General features: G+C 39.7%; 1 protein-coding gene across 7 annotated transcripts in view; it reads right to left on the reverse strand.

Moving 5' to 3' along the window:
* Positions 1 to 13,360, reverse strand: part of LOC124172622 (gastrula zinc finger protein xLCGF3.1-like) — a 126,345-nt gene extending 112,985 nt beyond the window's left edge. For 3 of the 7 annotated variants that reach the window (XM_046552063.1, XM_046552061.1, XM_046552060.1), the window contains exon 1: positions 12,059 to 13,356. In XM_046552063.1, the coding sequence (XP_046408019.1) occupies positions 12,059 to 12,100 (42 nt within the window). In that variant the 5' untranslated portion in view covers positions 12,101 to 13,356. Of the gene's footprint in view, positions 1 to 12,058 lie in introns of all 7 variants that reach the window. The other 4 variants (XM_046552058.1, XM_046552057.1, XM_046552056.1 and 1 more) reach the window with 4 other exon arrangements.
* Between the last annotated feature and the right edge of the window lie 6,017 nt (positions 13,361 to 19,377).

Consider the following 19,377-nt stretch of genomic DNA (forward strand, 5'->3'; position numbering starts at 1 on the left):
CGTTTGCAGAGACAATAAGAGGCAACATACTCTAAACTTAATACAACATTTAGTCAATCAGGGGAGAGAACTATGGAAATGCCAATGGTATCAAATTAAAAATTACACCAGCATAATATAAAATTGCCATTGGAAGCATCAAATGTGCTATATTATGTTGTTCTAAAGCATATGAAGTTTAGAAAAATTCTGTAATTGCAACTTTGTATGGTGCCTACGCTTAGAAGTTAAATCAGAAAACAATTTTTTTTCAACGGATACACTAGTATTCTAACCAAAGCCATTTTTTTAAATTTTCATTTTACATGCATTCCTACAGTATCAATTCTATTTAAGAGCCACCATTGAGCTGATAACTGTCGATTCATTGTACTAATTAAGAAATAAAAATCAAAATTATACACTTACAGCTTCCTTTTCTTGACTCTTTAAAAATCAAACATATAGATCACATTATGATTTAAATCACTTGATTTTTTTTAAATAAAAATCAAGTGATTTAAATCAATCAACCCTGGTAACTGTACAGTAAGGGAGATCGGGTTGGTGTAGTGGCTAGAGTGTTGGCTTCCCACCCGGCGGGCTCGGGTTCAAATCCTGGTGGAGGCAGAGAATTTTCAGAGACTGCCCGCTCCCTGCTTGAATGATTTGTGGAGGACAACACTCCGTCCATCGGATGGGACGTTAAGCCATAATCCCCTTGGTGCCTTTCGATAAGAGCAGACTAATGCCGACACTGAGTTTCTCTCTACCCTTCCTTACCTGCCCCATCCCTCGTGGCGCAAATGACCTCAGCTGTTGGTCGCCTCCTCCAAAAAAAGCATACCAACTTTACAGTTACCTTCTAACATTACAGTTGGAAACAGCTAAAGCGTAGCCTTCAAAAGGACGCTCCAAATATTCATCTACGCCACAGAACGGTGCCGAATCAGGATGGTGGATTCAACACTCTTGAAGAGGGTAGCTCCTGAGGTTACCGCACCAGAAAAGTTTGGCGCTGCAACCAGAGAAGTCGTGCAAGGCAGTTATCCTTGGGACAGGTTCACTGACCCATTGAATCAGGAGCAGCCATAAACGCATCGACACCCAAAGTGAAAAGGTACTCCTCAAAACTCACAGTTTGTGCAACATAATGATCATTATACTTTGTTTTGGAAAGAAAGATTGGAGTGAATAATAATAATAATTTGACATGAATTAAGACATTGCAATATTTCCACTGAGTCTTATTAACAAGTCTTGAGATAAAGTTTGGCCTGGTATGCTATGCTAGCATTACGAATATCTTGTATGATGTTGGGCACGATATGGTAGAAGTACCACGTCCATCGTCAGAATCGGCCGTTAAAATAAGGAAGAGAAATAGATGAGAGGGGTTTCCGTGCCATAACTTTCGTTCAAATACTGCTATTTTCAAACGGCGCACACGATTCAAAAGAGGGAATATGCCATGCACACGATCAGAAGACTCGGAAGTGGATATTAGTCACGTGCGGAGGGAGAGAATGGGCTCCCGGCCCGACAACCGGCAGAGCACGTCAATTGACATGCTCCGTATATCGGCGTGGACGGGACCATGTCAGTTGACGTGCTCCGTGTTCAATGTGTTAAAGCATCATATACAACTGCTAAATTTATGACAAATTCAGAAGAACTGAAATTTTTGCAATGGCCTGCATACTTAGACCTTTCTCCAGAATCTCTGTATTTATCAGCAGCAGCTTCTATGAAATGTTTGACTGCTGACTGTAGAAAATGCTGTGGACTCCAGTACCCGATTGGAAATTTCTTTACAGAAATTCTTACAACAATTCTGTAAGACTTGTAGGATTCTATAAGTTTTACAGAATTCTTATAGGATTCTATAAGTCTTTGTCCTTGCTTATATTCTTATGTATATTTAATGCTTTTTCTTTGATGACTCACTGGGATGCTGCTCTGATTCTGCCTCTCGATCCAGAGTGACAGCCACTTCTCCATTTTTTCCACGGTTTCAGACCGCGTTCGATTTACTTTTGCAGCGCTTACACTCGTTGCGCATTTAAAGCTACTTTTAATTCTCCCTGCATTGGAACAAATTGTCCTAACAGTAGCTTCGTGTAGATCCACGGCACGCCCAATGTCCGCGACGCGCTCTCCACGTTCGAAATGTTCCACTATTGCCATCTTCGCTTCCAATGTAATAGTCTTTCTCCTTCTTTTCCTTGGCCCATCACTCGTGGCAAATATTACATGTTTTGCACTCATGTCCGGAAGTTTAGAATTGGTTTTTATGCGGTAAAACCACTGACAGACGAGCACTTGGGATTTGAGGGGAAACCACGATGCGCCGTAAAGACGTCACTAGTGGGAACTATCTATCCAACTCGCGGGGTAAATTGATACAATTTACTTCTCTGTTCCATTTCAGCACGAGGTTTTTGAGACATCAAAATGCTCGCATTCGCTGAGCTAACTGGATACTGCGGATGCCTTTTTTTCTTCTACAAAATGGAAACTTAGTATAATTTCACGTAATCCTGTGATACCGATATGGTGGAGGCCGACAGTATAACCCATTACGATGTTTAGATATTGATGTCGTGGTCTGGGCTCAACAAAAAAGAATAAAATGTGTAACATGAAGTTATTTTTCATTTCGCAAAGGATTTTTTCTCAGATTACAGGCATTTGAATAGCTTTTTCCGACGGCACTGCAAAAAATTTGGATGTCACACTCGCGCACTCATCGATCAACTCCAATGATGTTATGATTTTATGAGGGCCAATGTAATTATTACAATTCTTAAAGTAGATGACGTAGGATATTTCTTCCCGCTTTATCCTTACTTAGTTACTCAAAAAAAGTAGGCTTTAGTGTATTATATGCATCTGAAGTTAAATTAAGCGGGAACTTAGGTCAACTTCAGTAAAAGTGATTTTTGAGGACCAATCGTGTTAAAGCGAATATCGTGTTAAGCGAATTCATGTTAAGCGGTGGATACCTCAATCAATATTTTGGGTTAATTATATATTTGGGTTATAATAAAAAAGAATTATTTGCAAAAATGAAAGAGTTCCGAAAAAAAGGCAAAACGGCTCTTTTGACCCGAGGAACTCCCAATGTTGCGTATACACAACGTTTTACTGACGGCTAACTAAAAACAATAAAAATATATAAAACAATAATTTGCCTTATTTGAGTCTGTTTTATTGCTAATTCATCAAAATATTGGGAATTTTTAAGTTATTAACATGCTTGGGATTTAATGGGTTAATATATTTACTTGTTTCAACGAGTATGCTGGCGAAGGATTTTATGTCTTTGACAGACAAAAACAAATTGTTATGCGTAAATTCTGCAATGCAAGAATTGGCTGAATGTGTAAAGATTCCTGCCAGAAGCACCAAGCAACAGCTCTTCAAAAAAGCAAGAAAGAGTCACCGAAAGCTAGACTATTGACGCAATGGGTTTCACTGCAACAATGTTGAGATAAATAAAAAAAAATCAGGCTGGATAGAGATCAGCTCAATTATGGTTTGACCGAAGCCATTAAAAAGGCTTATATACCACTCGTAAAAATAGAAAATCCTGCTCTAAAAGGTTTCCCCAAGAAATACTGCCCAGGTAAGTTTCTCAAGTACTGATACAATGTGTCTGTGGTTAAAGGACTATCTGCAAGCATGGTTGTATGTGATATGTACCATATGTTCTTCCTTGCAAGGACAGGGGATGTGTCATGCTGACAACTTTCGTACCAAATATGTTTTTGCTGCAGGTGTAAATCAGGCTCAGGTGTAAAAAAAGCTGTTTATGATAAGCAAGTTTGTTTAATATGCAACAAATCTACTGACTGAACTGGGAAATATGTCTCCACTATACTTATAAAGCCACATCATGGCTCAAGTAAGCAGTGCATTTATGTAGGTGGAGTTAAGGTTTTGGAGAAAGCAAGTGGTGCATAGTGTGCCAGGGCAATACTGAAAGTGGTTGTAGACTGCAACGTGAGGTATGAAAATGTAGTGGCAATAGTTACAGATTCTGCCCAATATATGCTTACATGTGTTCACTCTTTAATTATACCTTTTAATGAAGACATGGTACATATACAGTGTTAGGCTCACAAGCTCAACTTGGTAGCCAGCATATGGTCTACGTTACTTCAGGAGCTCCACACATGTGATACACAATGCAAACTTTTGTTCTCAAAAACTCACAAAAGAAAGTGTCGATACCTGTCGCATCTGAAAACCAAGTATCCTAATGAAGAAATAAGTGCAAAGTTGTTCCAAATTCCTGTTTTAACGAGATGGACAAGCTGGAATAAGTCAGCAGAATACATTAGAGATTATTGTGAGGACTTTGCTCAACTTTGGATGATGAGAGCCATACTGTGAACTACTTCAAGAAGCTTACCAGGGTGGATATCCAAGTCGTTAAAGCGATGATAACATTCCTTTCTGAACGCTGCAAAGGTATTATTGATTAAGATCCACCCCTTACCCACACCCCAACTCTACGTTGCCGTGTGATTGGGCACATCCAGTCCACGGGATGGAAGAAGTTTTTCATCGCTCTCTTGAACCGCTGAATGCTGAGGCCCCATAAATCAGCCCTCTGCCTTGTACCGTGCTCACACGATCGGGGGCATTGAGTTCACCCCTCTATATAGTCCGAGAATTGTCTGAGGACAGCCACAAGGGCATAGTTCGGGGTATGGGGTGAGGTTTCCAGGTAAGAATGGGAAACGCCTTCGTTACTTGTAAAAAAAAGAATGCTTCCATGAAGAGAGGAGGCGGAAGGGACAACGACCCTGTTTTGGTGATTCGAAGGAAGGGCTTGTTTTGTTTTTTCGGGCTTGTTTATTTGCTTCATACGCATGTGACAACTGTTGTATGACTAGGCGAGAGCGTGAGGTGCATTTTGGGGCCAGTGATTGGCTGCAATCCGTGCTGGTGGAGGGTTCTACAGTCCTCCTATTTGCTGTGTCATTGGGCAACTCTCGCTGGCCGGACTGTAGTCAGAGAGTTTTCTGGAGAGCGATTGCGATAATATTTTACTTAATTTACAAAACCTTCAGTGCCTCAGAATATAATAACCCTGGGCGGTTCATATGCCTACGATAAAAGCATCGCATGGGAACGGATTAGCGAGGATGCATGTGCTGATTCACAAAATTCGGAATGGAGTATTATTTTTGACAGAAGAGTCTTATATAGGAGCTTTGAATCATTGCCAAGAGATTCAAAGGATCTGATGTAAGAAATAGTAATTTTTAATTGTGCTCGCATAGTACATAGCCACTGAGGGTAACCCGCATCTAAGTTGAGCCATTAGTTTAAACAAATTTCAGGGAATGTGCAGAAGTGCGTCACAGTTCTGCTGATATGATGTGAAATTTTGAATTATTAAGAATTTTGGAGAGTACGAAGAAGAGATATTGAAGATTCACTATGATTGGTCTCTAAGAAGATGGCTTCTGCTATCAGCACAGAAATTCTGATTTTAAATTTTTTTTACAGTTGATTACTCGGCGGTGCTGAGTCCTCGTTCGATAACCTAAGGTTTATTGTTATCTTACACCATCTTGGTGATAATTGTGATTTTCCTACATGGCAATAGCTGACAATGTCTTGATCAAACTACATTCCGATGCACATATGAAATATCGAAATAACTTCGCTGGATAGTATGCAACGGCAGGTAATGTTGCCCTAGTTTTCCATAAGTCGGAAGTCAATGTAAGTGTGCCAATCTAACTACAACAGTGTTGCGCTTTCAACTTCCATACCTCACACTGGAGGAGATGCAGGGGGTTTCACTACGATGTTAACTCCCACGCTTTAAGGCCTGGTTAAACGGTACATTAACACGAACCAGTTAATGTACATTTGGATACGTTTGTAACAGAACATTTACAAATGCATGAACCAAATTAGAAGAGGTTCTATTTTCTGTGCATGCATTTTGGTGTTCATTCTTGCGTTAATAACGTTAAGACATTACACCCGTACATGCTAATTTATAATTCGTGTAACCAGGCCTTAAGACTTAGCCTATTATATTATTATAGTGATGAAGCCAGCCACAGAGGATGGGGGGGAACTAACTCCCTCTCCCACTGTCATCTTCCTCCCACTCCCATCCCACTGATAACTGCGAATAACAAAATATGGAGGTAAAACGGGAGCAAGCAGAGCGTACTCAAGGCCATAAATCACATAAATGCATGGACTGGCTTCAGGTGTTGTAGATCTGACACACATCTTGTATTTTTAGTTTAATGAACAGATAATACAAAACATAATAGTTAATGATCGCTCAGAGGTGCATCACCCTCGAGAAATATCTGTCGTAAAACCGAGCGTACACAGTGGAAGGAACTTTTTGACCTTGCAAAATCCGATTTATTTTACATGTAACACATATGCCAATTGGCAGTACAGGACTATCACTCGCAAAAACGCCATTCTCGTAAAATGCCGTACCAGCAAAACCGGGCTTCCACTGCATAAAGAAATGAAAAATTGAATATGGCATGAAACTAAGAGGGAAAGGGAGGCTTGGTGGAAAAGACAGTGTGAGGACATGGACAAGTTTCAGAAGGAAGGAGAGGTAGGCACTTTGTACACAAAAGTTAAGTTGCTATAGAACAGAAAATGAGGCCAAGCAATGTATAAACATAAGGCTAAAGACAGAAGGATGCTAACCAAGTGAGAAGAGGTACAGAGTAGAGTAGAGTATCTGTATGGTGGAAGGAACAGGCCGGAGGGATTGACTTTAGAGGAGGAAAGTGCAGTGGAGGAGGATAAATATATGGCCAGGGGATCTTAGATGCTGAAATCTAGAGAGCCCTTCATTACATGAAGGCTAGGAAAGCTGTGGGCATGGAAAAAATAGAGTGTGAGCTTCTGAAGAATCTATGTAGGGAAAGTAGGAAGGATTTATCAAACTAGTACCAAGGAACTATGAGGAGGGATGTTGGCCAGAGGATTTTGTGAAGACTAGGACGTGCATTCCTGTTTGGTGGATTTCGAAAAAGCATTTCATAGAGTGAACTGGGTAAATTTAATGAATATTCTCAAAAAGATAGCCTTAGATTAGAGGGATAGATGACTCATTTGTAATGCTTATACGGCCCAGGCTGCATAAGGGAGGATAAAAGAGGAGGAGGAACGTGGTGGATATGGTGGGTGTGGAGAGACAGCTTCTGGATGAGATACGGAGAAGACAGAAGGTATGGACAGAGCACTTAGCACTAAGCTGGGAGGGGATGTTGAAAACAGGGTTAAGAGGGTAGAATGTAAGGAAAACTTGGGAGAGGAAGGAAACGAATAGGTTTATAGTAGGGATGGGTCGAATGGTAGATTTCTCGAATTCGAATATCAAATCATTGCTCGAATATTCGAATACATCGAATTTCGAACACCTCGAATACTAAACTATGAATGTGAGAATGTTTGACTAGGTCGCATATGCAGCAGGAAACCCAAGTAATTGTGATTGCCTTTAAAGGATTCAAACAGCTGATTAATGGAATATTTTAATTTTATGTAAACAATAGGGTAGTTTCCTTCATTAAAAAAAACAAAAGGCATTGATTGCGATTCAGTACCCACAATTACTGTATTCATAATACACAAATTACTTGGTTTTAGAAATCCCAGTTTAGACAAATGTTAAATGGTCAATTTTAGCTGCATTTGAAAAAGGCCAGATTGGTGCCCATGCGATGCCGCTCCACGTGACGCCACAGGAACCTAGTTGTTGAGGAACTATTTCTTTTGTTTGTATCCATGCGCTCACTCCGGCCGGCCAAGGGAGTCAGTCTCGTGGTCAGTCAGCCTCGCGCAATCGTCTTGGGTGGACGTGTGGGACAGTTCCCAATCCTTTCAAGATCATTTAGTTTACTTTGTGCTCTTCTTACTAGTGTAATTTCATTAAAGGAATCCTGATAACAAACCAGCATTTAAATTAATACAGTCCACTATAATTCAATACCCACACATTTTGGTCCTTCGTCAGCGGATTCTTCTTGAAAAATTACGCACACGCACTGCGTCGTAAGAATCGAGCCTTTAGTTCCCCTTATCATCCCAAGCAGCTGGCCGCAAGGGGAAGTGACCAGCCCGGACTGAATGCCGTGCAGAAGAGACACGCAGCCGCCTTCTATCTCCGCTATCGCCGACGAGATACGCGCCGTGTCGAACAAGTGCCGACTCAACTCAACACCCCATCCCTGTTCGTGTGGCGCCGCACTCAAATCAGAGGCTCATCCAAGGTCAGATCCTTCCATTCCTAAACCTTTTTAGTCATTTTCCCATATGATGGATTCAATAACAAAGGGCAAATTAATAAAGCAAAGGGGAGTGATTAAGGGAAAATTAACACGTGCTCTCAACTACGTCAACTCATTCTCCGTGAATGATAAGCTAAAAAATTTACATGCTAGGCAAGCCAAACTTAGAGAAATATGGGATCAATACGATGAAGTCCAGTTACGCTTAGAAATTGAGGATGAGGAAGACCATGGCGCGGACAGAGAAGATTTTGAACGCATTTATTTTGAAGTTGAAGGGAATATTATGACCATAATTAATTCCCAGCCAATAGTGAAACATGAATCTTCGAATAAATCTGAGCGATCGAGCCAATCCAATCAAAGTGAGACGCCAGATATGAATAACATAAAATTGCCACGCATAACACTGCCTAACTTCAACGGAGAGTTAGGAAGCTGGAATCAATTCAGGGATACATTTGAAAGTCTAGTTGTGAATAATCAACTACTTTCTGAGGTACAGAAGTTCCATTATTTACTATCTGTGCTAAAGGGTCAACCAAAAGAGCTAATTCAAAATCTACCTGCAACATCAGCTAACTTCAAGGTGGCATATGAAATCATCTGTGAACGATACAACAACAAAAGATTAATTGCAATGCAGCATGTCAGAGCTCTACTTACGTTACCAAGTGCTCACAAGAATTCGGAACCAGAAATTAGACAATTAATTAATCAAGTGGTTAGCAATAAAAATGCATTGGAAGCAATGGATCTACCCATTCCTATTGGAGGACTTGCTGATTTCACAAATGATTATGGAAAGGTTGGACAAAAATACAAAAATTGAGTTCGAATGGAGGTTCGATAACCATGATTTTCCCAGTTTAGAAGATTTGAAACAATTTCTGGAGGGAAAATGTCAAACTCTGCAGTTAGTACATGCTGAAAAACCAAATGGTAGTGAAACGGAGGATAAGTTTAAACAAAACAAGAATCACAAGAACTTTAAGCAGAGTTATGTAAACACCATCACTGCATGTGTAGTGTGTAAGGGATTGCATGCCTTATTCAGATGCAATGAATTTATTTCAATGAATGTTCAAAGACGAATTGGAATAATCAAGCAGCATAAATTGTGCAACAACTGCTTAAGAGGGAATCATTATGCAATGGAGTGAAAATCGAAACGCTCATGCTTCAAATGTAATCGACATCACCACACCTTGTTGCACCAAGACAAGCCACACCACGTCGAGTCACCAAGAGTCAATTCAGAACAGACAGGAACGTCAGGATCAAGAAACCCGTGCTTCAGCACAGCCTCACCTGAGTTATTACACAATGAGAAGAAAATCAATATCGCAAGTATTACTGAGCACAGCCGTCATCCAAGTCAGAGACAAGACTGGACGGTGGGTCAATTGTCGAGCCTTACTTGACAGTGGCTCACAAACACATTTCATTAATGAACATTGTGCACAACTTTTGGGAATACGAAAGAAAAGAAACCATATCCCACTACAAGGATTCAATAGCATCACGTCATCAACCACTCACAGTGTGGACATAGAAATCAAATCAATAACGACTGATTTCACTGCTAAATTGAATTGTGCTGTACTTCCAAAAATTACAGGCAATTTACCAACAACACTCATCTCTTGCAAGAATCTAGGTTTGCCAAGAAATATTCAATTAGCTGACCCAAGATTTAATGAACCACAAAAAATCAACATCCTAATTGGAGCAGAACTGTTTTGTAAGTTACTGTTGCCAGAGCAAAAGACCAGACCTGGACCATACCCAGTTCTTCAAAATACAAAATTGGGTTGGATCATAAGTGGAGAGTATAAAACAGATCAAGACCAAGTAAATCAGACTCAACAACTAACTTTGCTTGCAAGAAGTGATTCCATGCTGGAACAACAGTTAAGTAAGTGGTGGGACATCGAAGAAATGGAACAACCAGTTCATTCTAAGGAGGAACAGCTTTGTGAACAACATTTCACAATTCATACAGTACGAGATGACAAAGGCCGCTTTATTGTAAGACTACTTACAAAAAACGGCATTGAAAATCTAGGAGACTCTCGAGAAACGGCACTGCTGAGATTTCACCAAATCGAAAGAAGATTGGAAAGGAACATTGCCTTGAAGAAGGACTATACGAACTTCATGCAAGAATATGAAGAGCTTGGACATATGATATTGAGTACTGAAGAAGGAGGAGTCAAATATTATCTTCCACATCACCCGGTGTTCAAGGAAGTAAGCTCTACAACAAGACTACGAGTCGTCTTTGATACATCTACGCGTACAACCAATGGAAAATCATTAAATGATATGCTACTTGTCGGACCCACAATTCAACAGGACCAATGGTCTACCACCATGAGATTTAGGTTTCATCCAGTCGCCTTGACAACTGACATATGAAAGATGTATCGTCAGATACTGATGCATCCTGAAGACCAAGGACTACAAAGGGTCCTGTGGCGGAAAGATCCAAATGAGGATCTACAGGAGTATAAACTCACCACAGTAACTTACAGCACAGCAGCAGCGCCATTCCTGGCAGTGAGATGTTTGCAGGAATTAGCAATGAGAGAACGAGAAAACTATCCCGAAGCAGCAGAGGCCTTGACAAGAGATTCTTACGTGGACGACAGTTTAACTGGATCAGATACTCCAGAAAGTGCAATCAAACTACAAAGGGAACTACAAGAATTATTAGAACTAGGAGGATTTCAACTCAGAAAATGGTGCAGTAATGACAGGAAGGTGTTGGAAGCCATTCCAACGCAATTAAAAGAGCTAAACCATTCGTTGGCAGATGATGATAGTCAGATGGTGAAAACACTAGGTTTGAAATGGCTACCTAAATCTGATCAGTTTGTTATTGTGAATTCAATCCACAAACCTCTATTGCCAGTTTTGGATTCATACTGCACGAAAAGGAAAATTCTCTCTGTAATATCATCAACATTTGATCCCTTAGGATTAGTGAGTCCAATCACCATAACCTTCAAAATATTCATGCAGAAACTGTGGCAGTGCAAATATGATTGGGATGAAAGATTACCATGTCAACTATTACAAGAATGGTTTTCTCTATGTAAACAGATCCCAGCAATGAATGACATTATGATTAATCGTTTCGTGCTAACAAGAGGTTAAATAAGATCGATTGAATTACATGGATTCTCAGATGCTTCTGAGAGAGCTTATGGGGCATGTATTTACATCCGATCTACCAATCAAAACAATGAACACACAGTGCATTTGTTGTGCTCAAAGTCAAGGGTAGCGCCCATTAAACAAATAACTCTCCCAAGATTGGAACTATGTGGAGCATTACTATACTATCAAGATTAATGAAGAAACTGCAGAAAACGCTCATATTCATAAAATTGACAGCGTACATCTATGGACAGATTCAACAGTAACCTTGGCATGGGTGTCTGGATGTCCGACGAAATGGAAAACATTTGTTGCCAACCGAGTGGCTGAGATACAGAGCAGTACAAAAGACTGGAAGCATGTACCATCTCAAGACAACCCTGCTGATCTTATTTCCCGCGGAATATCTGCCGAAATGCTACGTGAGTGTTCCTTATGGTGGGCGGGTCCAGATTGGCTGAAACAAGATCCAAGTAATTGGCCGCAAGGAAGAGTGCTTTGATGATATTCCCGATGAGAGAAATGCAATCATTTGTTTAAATGCATGCAAGGTTGAAAGGCTATTCATTCATAATTATTCAACCTTTACCAAATTACAGAGGGTAACAGCCTACCTGCTGCGATTTGTTTCCAATTGTCAACGGAAAAAACAGCATTCCTCTGCATCACTGACCCCGCATGAGTTGAAGGCAGCAACAAGAAAACTTGTCAAAATTGCACAAGTTGAATCATATTCATCTGATATGACTTCATTAAAGGAAAACAGCGTTGTAAATGGTAAGAGTAAACTCAAGCAGCTACTTCCTTTTCTAGATGGTGAAGACATATTGAGAGTAGGAGGGAGATTGCACGCTGCAGAATTACCATACAATTCTAAACATCCTATGATACTTCCACCAAGGCATCATATCACAAAATTGCTGATTGAATATGAGCACCAGAGACTACTACACGCAGGACCTCAGCTGATGATAGCTTCACTTAGAGAAACCCTTTTGGATACAAAGGATTAGGCCAGCAGTCAAGGCAGTGAATTCAACACGAATTATCACCCCATCTCCTCGTGCAAGGCCACAGATTCTTTTCTGATATCACTCGATGTGAAGTGCAGCTCACACACCTAAAATTAATAAATAAGAAAATAGCAACTAAATTACTGTCATTTCATTTTCAATTTAAGGCATTTCTGAACGAGAAATACATCTAATGACTTGGCTGGAAAATATAGGAGATAAATATACATACCTCAATGATTTTTTTATATAAAACTAGATATAAGCATAAGATAATTTGAGATGATGAAAGCCGGACACAGTTAAATTCCGGTTCATTGCACCACTCATGATTATAAGAGAAAAACGCATATTTTCACTCACGGCGGTTCATCCACACTACTTAATAACATATACAAGTTTCTGACGAGACTCGATGAATTACTCATCATTGCTTTCCATGCAACTCATTAAGTGATCATTCAAAGAAAGTTATCAAAAATCCTATCTTTGTGTGGATATGTTACAAACATTGAATCCGCAATCATCTGACAAGCAAAAGATTTGTAAAAAAATTTCAATATCTCCTACCATCACCTGCTAAATACTTCCTTAAATCGATGCGACAGATTTTTTCTATGCTACATTAATTCATCAATTATATTTATCGCTACCTCAAGCACAGTAGAACGATGATACTAACAAAAAATATCAGCTGAAAGACGATTTGCGCCTTTTGCATGACGTTTTATGAAACAATGGAACGGCCGTTATTCGCGCTGTGTAAACGGGAAATTATGATCATACTATTGTGGTGTAAACGGGAAAGTATAGATGTGACCATGGTCGACACTTTTGTAGTGTATATGATAGGCTAACTCTATACAAATTGCGCAGGATGCTATCGGCCTCTCAGCTGTTGACGTTGTGTGATGTTAATATGGATGGACCTCCGTTCACCCTCCCTAAAGTTAAGATAAAAACTACGGTAGGGTTGAGTTATTCGAGTGGTTGTATTTCGTATTATAACAGCTATTTATTAAAAGTAATCGTGAGAACTAATAACAAGGCAAGGGATACGAGAGATTATGCTCGGAAATATATTTAAGTACTGCGATCGACGACCCAGAAATTCAGACCAAGAAGGAAATACCTTTTAGTTTACCGCTTAACCCATTGGTTGTTTATATAGAGGAGCACCCTATAAAATTTATTGACTTAGAAATAAAGAGCGGCTTTAAAATAAACATCATTTCACCTCCATGAATAACCTAAAAAATTAGCATGTTAAAAAGTAATGCGTTATTTTCTAGCACCTTTCGCCGCGGTATTTAAGGAGAGAAAAAATTTATGACGCTTAACAACATTTATTTAAAATAAAAATCAGATATATACATTTTCCGGTAAACATTTCATATTGAAGAGGTCAAACAACATATCAAACAATGTCACAAGGCATGGCCATCAAAGCATAAATATTACTCCAGAAAGTGGAATAAATAAAAGCTGCCACAGGTTCTTAATTTCAATTTCAGCCGGAAACAACCTCCATAGATCGTGCCATTTGAAGTTCACCGATGAACCAGCAACAGCTATCAGTTTCACAGGCACCACATTATCTGATGGAAAAATTTGATGAAAGAAACATGATCAGTACAAATGTAAGGGCTAATTAGAAAACTTTATGTGATATTACAAAAAAACTAGTCTTAACATTCTATATATTAGACAAATAATGTTTAAAAAATATGAAGCCATAAGGAAGATAAATATATTGTCAATCTAATATTTCTAAACACCAAGACCAGTATAATGAAATAATAATGACTTCCGAATTGGAGAAATGTCTCGACAAATAGCATTATACTACCGTATAACTCAATACCTACTGATTAAAATCAAATTTTACAAAAGAGAGGAAATTATTGAATTAATCTCGATAATGGTAGCCACACCAGGTTCTTCATAATTGATTATATGACCAAATTTTCAAAGTTCACTCTAAAGAAAGTTTTAGCTGCAGAGAAAATTATTATGTTGTTCTAAATACCACATACATACATAATTCCACTCAGCACTCATGGATTTTCCAATATATACCTACTGTATTGGAAGGCGGCTAGACGTCAATTTACTAAGTCTTTTCAATATGAGAACTTATACATCGTCATTTCCTCAGTAGTTCTTTCATGTTCTCACTAATTCATACAATATTCGTTCATTTCATCTCCAAGAAATACTTCATCTTTAATTATTTCCACAGATTTTCATGCTTCACCGATCACAATAAGGAGTTTTACCTGCAAGAGTAAGATGGATTAATTCAAAAATACCACGCATAGATATGATATCACTCAGTACCCTTGGATTTTCAACATACCTAGAGTATAGTAAGGCAGATAAATATCAATTAAGGTACCCTTATCGATAGGAGAACAAATATTGACATTTCATCAATGTTCTTTCATGTTCCACTGATTCATAAAATATTTGTTGATCTCATTTCCAAGATCTTATCTACTTATGTTCACAGGTTTTCATAGTTCACTGATCACAACAAGAAGTTTTACCTGGAAGGGAAAGATGAATTAGTTCAAAATACCTCTTATATATTCCATATCACTTAGTAGCAATTGATTTTCCAATGTACCTTCAGTATTAGAAGGCGGCCAGATGCCAAATTAGCATGTCTTTCGGAAATAAAGATATATGTTGTCATTTCATCAGCAGTCTTTTCATGTTCCACTGATTCATACAATATTTCCTGATTTCATTTGTTAGAAGTACAACTCATCTACTTATGTTCACAGATTTTCATGGTTCACTGATCACAATAAGAAGTTTTAAAAAGAGGAGAGGGCCTGAAACACTGTGGGAGTAGCACCAGGGGACAACTTTAGGCGATCTAACTCGTAACTTTTCACTTCACCGTTCTTATTCATGTAAGTTACTCGGTGTAGGATATCCCGCTCAGCAAAATGCTTGAAGCAAACATATTGCGCTTGAAGAAAGATTCCAATCTTTCCGAGGGATATTCTTCAGCCACTTCTGTCTACTGCGTTCATCTTTGGTGAACTGGAACACAGTCACATACCCCTTGTTTTTGGTGGATAGGTAGTTGCTTCTGCAATATGCACACAACAACGCTTGGGCTCCTTTAATGAAAACCATGGAAAGTTGCATTAATAAAGATACTTTCGCAACGAGTAGCCATTCGTTGTTCAATAATATATACGACGTTATTATAAACACAACTACACATAGATATTCATAAGGCACACCAAATAAAGCAATCAATGTTAACCCGAGAATAATAATATTGTAAAAACAACGCAGCATTTATAAACCCGACAAATACGCCTCGTTTCATTGTGTACTCTCAACGTTACTTCGTGGCCGGCCGCCAAGAGACGCTATGCTTTGGATGAAATACTGCTGAATATCCACTCACAATTCACTGAGAATATCTTTAACCTATTTTACTTACCGTAACGCAAAACAAAGAACAGAAAAACAATTCTTGTTCCCCCTTTTAAACCAGTATTGCTGCACTCTCAATTCCCCACCATTAATGGCCGGCCGGCATGTGACCGCAACTCTTTTGAAGTAATAAACGTGATTTTCCTCCTTCAGCTCCCAAAAATTATCTTAAAACTATTGTACGTACCTACACGTAACACTAATTCAGGTTGATTCCATTCCTTTTATCCATCATGGATACATCCACCTCTTTTCCACCATGGATTCCATGAACGTGTGCTGTCTGGCACAAATATAATTTTCCTCGATCGAGAGTGTGAGCGAGAATGTCAAAAGCATTTAAGTCTGTGGTAAGAATTTAGTGAGAAATAATGAAAACTATTAATTATTGAAGCAATAATACACAAACAATATTAAAATCAACCTCCAAATACACTCGCGCGTAGGATTTTTTCGAGAAACCAACACTTATTCGTCCACCGATCGATGCTTACATGAAATCTCTTTGTAAATCACTTTTAATAACGATATAAATTACCAATTTACTAGGATATCCCTGAATAATAGTGGAGTTCAAAATGAAATAAAAGGATAGAAACCCACCTAGGAATTTCTGTCGGCTGGAACTCGTTTCTTGGAGTGGCCATCGAAGAATTTTACATGGAATGGCAAGTATCATTAAATATCTACCAGATGCATAGGAATATGTCTATTTAATGGCAGTATTTCTACTGCTTTATCTACAAAAAATACCGTAATTTTAAATACTGATAGTAATTTCTAAAAAAAATATTTGAAGAAATGATACATACTTGAAAATTAAAAAAAATTTGGATGAAAAAGAAGCCGTCGATAGTTTCTGCAGAATTTATTATCATTAAACGCATTTAATAAATCAAAAATGATAGATGACTGTTAACTGTCTCGGTTTCACGATGGTTCTACGTATCCACGTCCTTTGGAATATAGAAAACCCTTCGTAACGTACTCGGGTATCGTAAGTATATTTTTCACTTAAAGCGCATTAAAAACGATTCTCATATTTCATTTGTCGTTTAAGTTTAAAAAGTCGCCGCCAGGGGTTAAGATGAGTTTCAGTACTCATTTGTTTTTAGTGTCGCCGGGGGTGGCGTGAGGAGATATAAAAGCGGGCATTTCAAACCTCATTTGTTTTCAGTTTACAATATTGACAAAGGGGCGCTGTCCCCTAACGACGTATTGCTCGGTTTTTATAGGGTTGGGTTGGGTTGGGTTGGGTTGGGTTGGGTTGGGTTGGGTTGGGTTGGGTTGGGTTGGGTTGGGTTGGGTTGGGTTGGGTTGGGTTGGGTTGGGTTGGGTTGGGTTGGGTTGGGTTGGGTTGGGTTGGGTTGGGTTGGGTTGGGTTGGGTTGGGTTGGGTTGGGTTGGGTTGGGTTGGGTTGGGTTGGGTTGGGTTGGGTTGGGTTGGGTTGGGTTGGGTTGGGTTGGGTTGGGTTGGGTTGGGTTGGGTTGGGTTGGGTTGGGTTGGGTTGGGTTGGGTTGGGTTGGGTTGGGTTGGGTTGGGTTGGGTTGGGTTGGGTTGGGTTGGGTTGGGTTGGGTTGGGTTGGGTTGGGTTGGGTTGGGTTGGGTTGGGTTGGGTTGGGTTGGGTTGGGTTGGGTTGGGTTGGGTTGGGTTGGGTTGGGTTGGGTTGGGTTGGGTTGGGTTGGGTTGGGTTGGGTTGGGTTGGGTTGGGTTGGGTTGGGTTGGGTTGGGTTGGGTTGGGTTGGGTTGGGTTGGGTTGGGTTGGGTTGGGTTGGGTTGGGTTGGGTTGGGTTGGGTTGGGTTGGGTTGGGTTGGGTTGGGTTGGGTTGGGTTGGGTTGGGTTGGGTTGGGTTGGGTTGGGTTGGGTTGGGTTGGGTTGGGTTGGGTTGGGTTGGGTTGGGTTGGGTTGGGTTGGGTTGGGTTGGGTTGGGTTGGGTTGGGTTGGGTTGGGTTGGGTTGGGTTGGGTTGGTGGCAGCACCTGTACGAATAAGTTCAGATTTTGCCCGTCGAGTGGCAGTACATGTGTGCATTAACTCCGCAGTTCTCTATGTGTTCCGTGCTTCTCTTGTGCACCCACTAGCTGTGGTTGGGTTAGGTGGCAGCACCTGTACGAATACGATCATATTTTGCCCGTCGGGTGGCATTTCATCCGTGCATTAACTCCGCAGTTCTCTATGTGTTCCGTGTTTCTCCTGCGCACCCATTCTCTGTGGTCCGGCATATGAATGGCATCTATATGATACTGACGATCTATTTCATTTGATGTTTGTAATATATCCACACAGTGAGTACGATTTTTTATACTTTTCATTGGATGACTCTCCTTTTGAAGAAATTCATTGTCATGACAACTCCTCAGATAATTTTTGGGAGCTGAAGGAGGAAAATCACGTTTATTACTTCAAAAGAGTTGCGGTCACATGCCGGCCGGCCATTAATGGTGGGGAATTGAGAGTGCAGCAATACTGGTTTAAAAGGGGGAACAAGAATTATTTTTCTGTTCTTTGTTTTGCGTTACGGTAAGTAAAATAGGTTAAAGATATTCTCAGTGAATTGTGAGTGGATATTCAGCAGTATTTCATCCAAAGCATAGCGTCTCTTGGCGGCCGGCCACGAAGTAACGTTGAGAGTACACAATGAAACGAGGCGTATTTGTCGGGTTTATAAATGCTGCGTTGTTTTTACAATATTATTATTCTCGGGTTAACATTGATTGCTTTATTTGGTGTGCCTTATGAATATCTATGTGTAGTTGTGTTTATAATAACGTCGTATATATTATTGAACAACGAATGGCTACTCGTTGCGAAAGTATCTTTATTAATGCAACTTTCCATGGTTTTCATTAAAGGAGCCCAAGCGTTGTTGTGTGCATATTGCAGAAGCAACTACCTATCCACCAAAAACAAGGGGTATGTGACTGTGTTCCAGTTCACCAAAGATGAACGCAGTAGACAGAAGTGGCTGAAGAATATCCCTCGGAAAGATTGGAATCTTTCTTCAAGCGCAATATGTTTGCTTCAAGCATTTTGCTGAGCGGGATATCCTACACCGAGTAACTTACATGAATAAGAACGGTGAAGTGAAAAGTTACGAGTTAGATCGCCTAAAGTTGTCCCCTGGTGCTACTCCCACAGTGTTTCAGGCCCTCTCCTCTTTTTAAAACTTCTTATTGTGATCAGTGAACCATGAAAATCTGTGAACATAAGTAGATGAGTTGTACTTCTAACAAATGAAATCAGGAAATATTGTATGAATCAGTGGAACATGAAAAGACTGCTGATGAAATGACAACATATATCTTTATTTCCGAAAGACATGCTAATTTGGCATCTGGCCGCCTTCTAATACTGAAGGTACATTGGAAAATCAATTGCTACTAAGTGATATGGAATATATAAGAGGTATTTTGAACTAATTCATCTTTCCCTTCCAGGTAAAACTTCTTGTTGTGATCAG

The sequence above is a fragment of the Ischnura elegans genome (genome assembly GCF_921293095.1).
Source record: "Ischnura elegans chromosome 13 unlocalized genomic scaffold, ioIscEleg1.1 SUPER_13_unloc_2, whole genome shotgun sequence".
Taxonomy (NCBI): domain Eukaryota; kingdom Metazoa; phylum Arthropoda; class Insecta; order Odonata; family Coenagrionidae; genus Ischnura; species Ischnura elegans.